General features: G+C 33.9%; 1 protein-coding gene and 1 long non-coding RNA gene across 2 annotated transcripts; one reads left to right on the top strand and one right to left on the bottom strand.

Moving 5' to 3' along the window:
• The first annotated feature begins 4,409 nt into the window (after positions 1 to 4,409).
• On the top strand, positions 4,410 to 6,625 carry LOC145105226 ((+)-neomenthol dehydrogenase-like). The gene is made up of 5 exons (XM_079042361.1): positions 4,410 to 4,554; positions 5,084 to 5,330; positions 5,408 to 5,473; positions 5,602 to 5,781; positions 5,858 to 6,625. The coding sequence occupies exons 1-5, from the start codon at positions 4,532 to 4,534 to the stop codon at positions 6,233 to 6,235; spliced, it is 894 nt and encodes a 297-aa protein (XP_078898487.1). The 5' UTR covers positions 4,410 to 4,531; the 3' UTR covers positions 6,236 to 6,625.
• Positions 6,626 to 8,299: 1,674 nt separating this feature from the next.
• LOC145109807 (uncharacterized) lies at positions 8,300 to 9,125 on the bottom strand. The gene is made up of 2 exons (XR_013709226.1): positions 8,619 to 9,125; positions 8,300 to 8,465 (listed from the first exon to the last, which is right to left on the bottom strand). It is a non-coding gene; the product is annotated as an uncharacterized LOC145109807 (long non-coding RNA).
• Between the last annotated feature and the right edge of the window lie 1,880 nt (positions 9,126 to 11,005).

The following is an 11,005-nucleotide window of genomic DNA, read 5'->3' as shown; positions in this document are numbered from 1 at the left end:
AAACCTAACTGTAGCCTCCATTGAAGTTGTGAGCTCATTCTTGGTGCTTTTTGGTGATTTTAGAAGGAGAAGGAAGCTTTTGGTGAGGTGGTTACTTGGCAAGCATCATTTCTTCAGCTAAGCTTATCTCTTAGACCTTGGCGAGTGCCCAAGGCTCAACCTTTTCTTGTCATGTTGCTACATCTCTTGTTTGTGTCCCCTTTTTCCATGTTTTAGAAGGACATAAGTGATGGGATCTCATAAACTTTGCAACTTTATGAATCTCCAAGTCAAAATGAGCAAGTAGTGTCTTGGATCTGGATTATAATCAAATTTTGATGTCATGTATTGGATTTTAGTCATTAAACCCTATTTTTATGCTAAAATAGAAAAGGGATGTTTTGAACATGCAAGTCCATAAATCCACGATTTTTAAGGTCACTTTGGAGTGTGAAACCATTATGGAAACTTTAGAGGCGCAACTCTAAGGATTTGGTACTTAATAAATTTTGGCTTATGGAAGGGTTTGAGGGATAAAGTTGGAAACTTTACCCATCAAGGCCATGGGAAGGACCAAATCTGAGCCTTGGAGTTTTTGTAGTTGAAGGAAAAAGGACTTAATCGTTTAAGCTGTCCAGACGTATCACCACGCGTGGTTGAGGTCGCAATGACGTAGTGACTTGGTCAAGACCCGCCTGTTTTGTCAGTTTGCGGCCACGACATGGCGACTAGCTGGGTTGACTTTTGACTTTTGACTTTGACCTGGATTTTGACCAAATTTGACCTAGGGGTATTTTGGGTATTTTGATCTTTATTCTGAGTTTTGGTCACTGTATTTATAAAGGTGACCAGTAGAGTTGATTTCGGAGCAGCATGTTGTTTCAGTTTTTCATCTGTCTTTGAGGTGAGTCTCCTCACTGTTTCTATGGGTAGAAGGCACCAATGTCGGATCATTATTCGGTTATGTAGAATGCTACCAGCTGTGTGATATATATTTGTTTGTATGATTGGGTTGAAATACACCCTAGGGTGGGGCCCACTATTGTATGATCGGGTTGAAACACACCCTAGTGGTGGGGCCCACTATTATATTATCGGGTTGAAATGCACCCCATGGCGGGGCCCACTATTATATTATCGGGTTGAAATGCACCCAGGGCGGGGCCCACTATTGTATGTCGGGTTGAAATATACCCCAGGGCAGGGCCTACTATGGCATGTTTGGGTTGAAGTATACCCTAAGGTGGGACCCATATTTGTTTATTGGGTTGAAATATACCCCAGGGCGGGGCCCATATTTGTATGTTTGGTTTGTGGTACTTTGGAGAACACAGTAAGCTTTGTGCTTAAAGTTTATGTTTATGGTTTCAGGTACTTCCGATTCGAAAGGGAAAGGTCCGACGTGATGGCACAACATCCTCCGCTCATGATTTTCGTATATTTTGGATATTATTACTTTGATAATCTTGATATTTGTACATGGTGAGTGTTTTGGAATAATTGATGATTGAAACTATTAAATTTAAAATGAAAAATTTTATCATTATTTTTAGGCTGTTACATTTTAATTCTTTCAACATCTGCAAGACAATCATATTTTGCCACAAGCCTGTCAATCTTCCCATCCGTACCACCAATCCACTTTTATGCGTCGTTTTAGTTTTTTCTTAGTAGCATCGACCATTCTTCCTTTTTTTTCCATATTTGATAAGAGAACAGTCACACATTCATTAAGTATCAAACTTTTTCCTAAGTATTTTTGGTTGGCTTCTTCAGCTAGTGTCATCGCTTTGAATATGTAATCGGACATCTTAGTTGATAGCAGTTTATTTGGACCACCGACAAATGGATTTATATCGGAACAAATATATCAATCTTTTTGTTCACAATAAAAACATCAACTTTAGATTAATTCATTTTACAATTAATAAGGGAATGTTAGGATTAACATTTTATATAGTATTCAAATAAAGTGATCGTTGGAAGTAATGTTAATGTTATTAACTGTATTTATAAATAAGTCGGAATATTGAAAGTAAGTATTATATAATTAATTGTAATTGTATTAAAAAAGTCATATTTGTTGTTTATTTGGCGATAGCACCTAAAATGGTCATCAACATTTTGCAATGGTATACATATCATCTATGAAACCAATTGATGATTATTTTTAAATCTGAGTATTGGGAGGTTTTGGGGTAAACCCAAACCCAAACTTTATTTTTTAGCTTTTGAGCCCGTTGGGTTTGGTTTTGGTTTCTTGGGTCGGTTTTTCGATCAACCATGGGTTTCGGTTTTTGGGTTTCAACATATGGATTATTCCGTTTCAAGTAGTTGGTACACAATAACTATTAATAACATATTAAATGTATTAACTTCGATTCCTTGGGTCGGTTTTGGGCAGCTTATAAAAGACCAAACCTAACAAAAACCAAATTTTTCGGTTTTAAAAAATTCAAACCCAAACTTGAACCGACGGTTTCGGTTTCGAATTTATCCATTTTTCGGTTTTACTAGGTTATTTTGATGAGAGAAATAATATTTGGTCAATGAAATTATAAATATTTACCAAAAGATTCTTGCCCAAATGATATTAGATGTTGTCTTTCTTTTATTGACATCCATGGTTTGGACATAAATAGAATTACGAGTAGTCTAGCCATATTTTAGATTAGCCTTTGCAAAAGCTTTTTGTTGAAATTAGGCTGGTGGGAACGGTCTCAACAACCCACTCGACAACCTTGGCAAACACTGGACCGAGGACCCGGCATGCCGACCTCGACTCGGCAACTCGATAGAATTATGTTGCTGAGAGAGGGTGAAAGTTTGAATGGTTTATGAATGTTCGCAATTGAATGAATGGTCAATATGACTGCTTTTTAAAAAAAAAAATCAAAAAATACAAACTTTTTACACTATATGAATACCATTACATATCATACTTTATTCCACTTCACATTCTTCCATTTTTCACTCAAACAATATAATTTTTGTGAAAAAAATGGTTTCTCCTTCCAACCCAAAAGCTCAAAAAAAAAACACACACACACACACATACACAAACATCTTACATTCTTCACCAAATTTCGTTCAAAATCAAAGCGACCGGCCTATTTATTCACCTCCAAATTTATACTTTGGTGGTGTTTACTACCTATTCAAGCCCAAAACCAACCTCAATACCAAAATCAACCACAATACCAAAACCAACCTCAATTCCAAAACCAACCTCAATTTCAAAGACAACTTCAATTTCAAAATCAACCACAAATGAACTTCTCATCCCAAATGGAAATTGACTTCAACCCATTTGACGATCTTCTCGACTCCCCAATGATTTTCCAAACCTAATTCCAAACTCAATGGGAACCCAAAGTCGTCCCCTGAAACGGAATCGGAGCCGGAAGAGAATCGACCATAACCCGAAAAAAGTGAAAGGGCAGCTCCAAAGCAATGGACACCGACCGAAGAAAAGGCGTTAGCTCATGTGTGGTGGATGTTTCCAAAGATCCGATGATCGGAAACAACCAAGAATGTCCAACTTTTTTTTCCAGAAAATTACACCGTGTTTTCTCATGGAGATGAATCTTGGAGAGTACCGAAAAAAGACCAAATTTTTTCGAAGTGGAGAAATGTCAAGAAAGTGGTGATGGAGTTTAATGGGGTGTTTTCGAATGTCAAACGACAATGACAAAGTGGTGCAAACGACGAAACTATCTTGCAAAAAGCTTTTGAAGTGTACCGCAATCAGAAATGGGCCAATTTCAAATTTCTACATGTTTGGAATATTGTGAAATTGTCCAAAAAAATGGCAAGACATCGACACTTTCTGAATCTTTTACGGGTGGTTCTTTTAAAAGAACCAAAACATCTGAAATGACGTATAGTCAATCGTCCGATGCGCATGTCGGGATTGACCTCAAGGAAGAGGAGTCTTTTGAGGTTCCAAGAGCCACTTGTCCCATGGGAAAAGACCGAGCGAAACGAAAGGGAAAAACGACGACAACTAGTTCGGATAACATCGAGCAACTAACAACGAAAATGGACAATTTGAAGTTGTCTTTGGATCAATACTTGACGATCGCACAAGAGAAAGAAAAAACTCGTCCCGTGGCGATAACGAGAAATACAAGCGATTTCACCGGACACGGAAGAGAAATGACGATAAAAACCAAAGAGAAGCTTGCAAAAAAATATAACATCTAGGTTTCGTTATCTTATCTTCATGGTTTCGTTATTTAAATTTCTAGGTTTGTAATTTGAAATTCTATGTATTTTTTTTTGATGTGTTGTAATCTTTTTTAAATTTAATGAAATTTAAGATTTAAAAAAAAATAATACGTTTGAAATTATTTTCTATATTAATTAATTTTTAAAAAAATAATAATAACATGATAAGTGTGAATGTGTGATAACCACCACTCCTTCTGCCTTATAAACATTTCTTTATTAATCCCTTTTCTCCAGACTTCTCGTTGACCAAAATCATAAATCAATTTAAGGTCATCATTCTCGTTCATAAACGATCACCGCCGAGAAATTCAACCAAAAAATGGTAGAATCTGCGGGAAACAGGTAACTGCTATTACAGTGATTGTTTATCGACCAAGTGTAGTTCTTAATTTTGATCTAATCCATCATTAACATTTGTACCATCTGTTGACTGTTCATAATTAGAATCTTGATCTTCAAACTTCAAACCTAATCGGATAACATTCTATAAATCGATTATGTCGTCAAACTTTTTTGTTTTTTTAGCTTTGCAGCTGTTCCACTAGAATTTTTCTTCCTAATTTGATGTTCTTATTAATTTTTCTAGTAATTAGTTACTATTTTATTGTGTAGTAGATAAGATCTACTTGACAGTAAAACGTCAAATTTATATCTAATTAACGAAGTTCAGGTTCTGGGAAGTTAAAATCCTGAATTTTTGAAGTTTAAACCTACTTTTCGTTTCAAATCATAAAATTTATTAAGTCTCTCAGTTTTCGTTTAGGTTAAAACTTGTTCCATAGTAATTTCGTATAATTATTAAATCTTTCCTAATCAAAAAATCAATATAGCATAGAATTGAAGGTAAATGTGGGTGTGGGTGTGTATGTAGATGTGCAGTGGTAACAGGGGCAAACAAAGGGATAGGATTTAAAATTTGCAAGCAATTGGCTTCAAATGGAGTGAAAGTTGTGTTGACTTCTAGAGATGAAAAGAGAGGGATTGATGCTCTTGTCAAATTCAAAGGAACTCATCTTTCTGATTTTGTTATATTTCATCAGCTTGATATTACAGATCCTGCAAGTGTAGCTTCCTTGGCTCAATTTGTGAAAAACCAATTTGGAAAGCTTGATATCTTGGTATTATTCAAAACCCTATCACCAAATATGTAGAAGCAATAAGATCTTACTTTTCATGCGGATTAAATTATGTACAGGTAAACAATTCTGGGATTGGTGGAGCTATGAGAGATGAAGAAGCTTTTAAAGCTTCAAGTGCCGAGGTAAGTGGTTTAACATCTTTTGTTTCATAGTTTGAGTAAACCATTTAATCATCTTTAAATATAGTAATAGTTTTATCAAAGAAAAAAAAATGTAAGTTGGAGTATTTTAATGATTAAAGTGAATATAGGGAGCCGGAAGCCACACTGAATTGATAAAGACACTCATCGAGTCTAATGAGTTGGCTGTAGAATGTCTGGAAACAAATTATTATGGAGCAAAAAGAATGGTTGAGCATTTCATTCCACTTCTAGAATCATCCGATTCACCAAGGATTGTGAATGTCTCCTCCTCCATGGGAAAGTTAAAGGTAAAAGTTTTTTGGGAGCTTAAATTTATAGCGTACTTAAATAACATAATTTAAAAGAAAAACATGTGTGTTTCAGGATTTGAAGAATGAATGGGCTAAAGGGATACTGAGTGATGTTGAGAACTTAACAGAAGAGAAAATGGATGAAGTGCTTAATCAGTATCTGAATGATTTCAAAGAGGGATTGTTGGAAACCAAAGGGTGGCCCACTACATTGTCAGCATATATGATTTCAAAAATAGCCATGAATGGTTACACAAGAATATTGGCCAAAAAACACACAAATTTTTACATCAATTGTGTGTGTCCAGGATATGTTAAGACAGATATTAACTATAATACTGGTATATTAAGTACTGAAGATGGTGCAGAAACTCCGGTTAAAGTTGCATTGTTTCCAGATGGTGGTCCTTCTGGATGCTTCTTCGATAGAAATGGTGTCGCATCCTTCTAATGAAGATATACATAAGAGTAAATTACAGTTTTGGTCCCTGGGTCTAGCTGATTTTTGCAATTTTAGTCCCAAAAGGTTTTCACTTGCAATTTTGGTCGGTGCTTCAAGTGTTTGTATTTTTTTTTTTGTGTGTGTGTGTGTGTGTTCCAAGCAAAATGACTATTTGTGGTCCCTGAATATAACTCTTTTTGGTCACAGAAATATAGTCGTTTTTACTTGGAACAGGACCAAAAATGTTAAAGAAAATTTTATGGGATCAGAACTGAAACAATTGGCCATGCTCAGGGACCACATATGTAGTATACTCCACACATATCATGAATTAAACTGTATTCTTATTCTACCATTGCTTGATGCTTGATAGTGATGAACAGTGGTTGTTTGTATCTATTCTTTTGGGTATATATACTACAATTAGGGGTGTTTGTTTGGATGGATCGGTTCGATCCGATCCAATCAAGTGAATCTAAATTGATTTTGGTTTTCAAAACATGGATCCAAATAATTGAAACTAAATTCAAATCCGATCCAATTAGAATTCGGTCGGATCGGTTTTTCGGTTTTAAAAAACCGGAATATTTTAAAATGACATAATTATAATATTACCAAATTATATGGAAGAAGCAAAAATAAATTGTTTGGTTGTGATTTAAAACTTATAAACTACTAATAAGTAATATTATAGTTTAATATATTGTAGATAAAGAACTATAGAAAGAAAATGCATATTAATGTTTTTTATTAGGTGACGTTTTTTAAACCTATTTGAAAAAATAAATTACAAAATTTTTAAATAATTATGGATAAATTAAATAAATAATAAATTGTTATTTGGTTTTTGGATTATCCGGTTCTTATTTTATAAATCAAAACCAATCCGAAATCCAAAATAATAATTGTTGAAAATCAATCCAAAAATTTGAATACCCGAACCAATATTCTAATCCAAATGTCTAATTGAACAATAAGATTTTATCCAAGGTTGTAAAAATCGTTCGACGGTAGCTCGACGGTCGACTGATGTTAAAGGATTAATCGGTCTTGGCGGAGATTAATCGGGGACCATAGATTATTAATAAAATATTAAAGTTAATCAAAGATTAATATATTTTAAGAAAAAAAAAGTACTTCAAAATTAGTAAATAAGAGAATTTGTAATTTGAAAATACGAAAATATGAAATTTTGGTATAATATTTGAAAATTTGAAAATTTTGAAGAAAAAATTTTAATTTTTTGAATATTTTTTTAAACTTTTTTTGACTTTTTTTTTTTACTTTTTTGACTTTCGTTGAATTTTGTTGACCGATTAATCCTGCCAAGACCGATTAATCCATAATTTCCGTCAAGCACACTAATCCTAGCCGGTTGGAGAACGCCAAACGATTAATCCCGATTTTTGCAACCATGGTTTTATCCAAACAGTGAGCAATCCTAATTAGAATGATTGTTACTCTTTCTTTCTAAGTTTAGGGGAATTAATTTCAGAAAAAGTTAGGTGATAATTATCATGTAATTTATTAAATTGTACACACAATACGAGTCTGAATCAATGTCTAACGGGGGGAGAGGTTAACCAATGTTGTAAATTGGCATACGTCTCTTCGATTCTCTTGTTTTGTACCTCTAAAAGTGAAAACCTACAAAAGTTTCATAAGACAAACAAATAGCTTTTTGAGTAAATTACACGATTCATCCCTCGTTTAAGTGTTAAATTGCGCATTTAGTCCCTATTTTTAAAAATTAACTCGGACCGTCCTTTAAATCTTAAAAAATTGTCCGTTTAGTCCCTAACAACATAAAATGACTATATTGCCATTTTTTATATATTTTTCATTTATTTTTTAAGTTTCTGATTATTTTTAATTATTAAAAATATTTAAATTAAATTAATGGGTCCCATTTGATTCCTTCCTCTCCGTTTGACTCCAATTCTCATATTTCTAACCATTTCCACTGACCAATTTTCACCATCACCATCTTCCCCAAAAGGGTCACCAACCCCTTTTCACCAGAGTTTGTATAACCTGGAATCGATGCCAACATCATCTAATTGTAGAGCATCATAATATAATTTATCAACAATGAATTTATTGTTGAAATTTGATTCCGTCACTGACTATTGACAAGGATTGATTCAAGAATGATTTGGAATGTGAAGTGATGAGATCCAAGATGGTGACCTTGATCCCATGATCAATAGAGGTGTCTAAGCCACCTTGCTCCTATTGTCTGAAACAAAAATTACAAACCCTCAATCTTCCCTGATAGTATTTGAATCAATAGACTGTGGAGTCACCAATTATTGGTGCACATGGATCCATCCACATGGCGACTGAGATGTAAAAATACCGATCCAGAAGGAATCAATGGAGTTTATATTACCTGGAACACCTGGCCACACACTACAGTTGAACCCATCAAGTGTGTGATTCCAATCGTAGCCTCGATCTCACTGATCTGCACTCACCCCCTCATCCATACGCTTGGATTAGGTGTTTTTATCATCTATAAACCTTCAGTGATGGAAACTGCCTCCTTCACTATCTGTACTGTCGAAAAAGTGAGATTCATCATAAAACCCACCAAACCCACCACCACCGATCTGCACTCTGATAATCACCTAAAACCATCGGAGGGTTCCACACAGATAAAAAAAGAGAGAAATGGGAAGAGGTGTTTGTCCCATTTGAAAGTACTGGAATAAGGTGTGATTGTAGTGGGGAGAAAGAAGAACGGAGCTCTAGTTCATGGTGGGATTTACTGGACAGAGGAGTGGTGATGGTGGAAAATGGTGGAGGTGGAGGAGACGTAAGGACGAGATGTAGGGTTTTATTTTTCTAGAGAGAGAAAGAAAGAGAGAGCCATTTCATTTTCTAAATATTATAATTCATAAACAAAAATACACAAACAAAAAGAAAATAAAAAAGAAAGTAAAAAAAAGGCAAATTAGTCTTTTCAAGTCTCGTAAGGGATGAAACATGTAGATTTAAACTAACAAGGGATGAAGCGTGCAACTTTTAAGCTAACAAAGGACGGCCCGAGTTAATTTTTGAAAATAAGGACTAAACGTGCATTTTGACACCTGCACAAGGGACGATTCGTGTAATTTACTCTAGCTTTTTTAACAATAGCATCTTTAAAATTATCATTAAAAACGATGATGATGGAACTAAGTGTTATATCTTCATGTCTGATGAAGATGAAGATGATGTAGTAGATTATCTAAAAATAAAAAAGGTTAATGACCAAACATATTATGAAGACTTTTCGAATTAAAAAAAATTACAATGGGGACTTTGCGAGTTAAAACAAAAGTTAAGGATCAAAGGTGCAGATTATCCCTAATCATAGGGATCAACCGTGTAAGTTACTCAAAAACATTTCGGTGTCTTTAAAGTAAACTAGAGAGTTAGCGCTTGTAACCACATAAACTACAAATTAGTCCTATTCACATTGTCAACAACTTGATCTTTTGTACAGTTTAAACCTGGACCGTAAACGAACCGAACATTAGCGAACGGTTTGGAAGGAAATTCGTTTATGTTCGTTTATTTAATAAATGAACGAACATGAACACAAATTCTCGTTCGTTTAGTTAAACGAACGAACATGAACAATTGTAGCATTCATTCATTTATGTTTGTGAACGTTTGTTTATGTTGTTCGTTTACGTTTGTTCGCTTAAATTTCTTTAAGTTCATATATGTTTAATTGTTTTTTTGGTTACATTATTATATTATATGTTCGTTTATGTTGATATATGTTTAATTTGTTTGTTTATCTTTGCTCATTTATATTCGTTTGTTTATGTTCGTTAAGCATGTTCATGAACATAAACGAACAAACATGAATAATGTAATTTGTTAAACGAACGAATATGAACAAAAAAAACTTGTTTATTTATCCGTTCGTGTTCGTGTTCGTTTGTTTGTTCGGCTAATTTAAACGAACAAACATGAACAAGCCCTTGTTCGTGTTCGTTTACAACCCTAATTTTAACAACATGATTTAGTTATTAAATTTAAAATTTAAAAGCATTTTCTTTAAACTCTAAAAAGTGATTTAATCACATTAGTTTGGGGAAGTGATTTTACTTTCATCTTCGAATCATGTTTCATTGAAGAATCCCCATCCATCAATTCTTTAAAAGTTTCAACATTCACATGTAGTTCTAACCATGCCCATATTCCTGCATAAAAATACAATCAATGAATTTTCAATGTCAATTATGCATCTTTTTTAAAAGAATAAACAATATAAAAGTATGATTCCCTCTGACATGGTGGTCAATATTGTTTTCAAGAGTGATAAAAATAAATAACGATGTTTACAATATAAAGGCATAGAAACTCACCACAGAGATCAATTGCAATTAGTGTTTGATGTATGCACCTGATTGATCCATTTTGATGCATGCATGTATTCTTCCTTGTTCCTGATTGATCCATTTGGGCCTCTTGTCTTTGTTTTAGCATCATAAGTCTCTTCATCTATGTCCTTCAACTTGTTTAGTTTCTATATAATAGGAAAAGACCTGATACCTTTTATTGTTTATTTTTTATTTTGTTTTGTTTTGTGTTTACTCTTTTAACTTAGACCAGAAAACTCTTAACATAAAGTTTGCTGACCAACAATCCGATTGTACGTGGAAACTGGAAAGTAATACAATCAAATTTACTCAATATTCACCATTGTGTGTGAGAGACAACTACATCCTAATTATCAACAAATACATTTGGTTTAATATGCTAAAACATCTATAATCCATA

This window comes from Lactuca virosa, chromosome 4, assembly GCF_052849685.1.
Source record: "Lactuca virosa cultivar CGN04683 chromosome 4, Lactuca_virosa_CGN04683_v6, whole genome shotgun sequence".
Taxonomy (NCBI): domain Eukaryota; kingdom Viridiplantae; phylum Streptophyta; class Magnoliopsida; order Asterales; family Asteraceae; genus Lactuca; species Lactuca virosa.
This window is presented reverse-complemented; position numbering and strand designations above follow the sequence as displayed.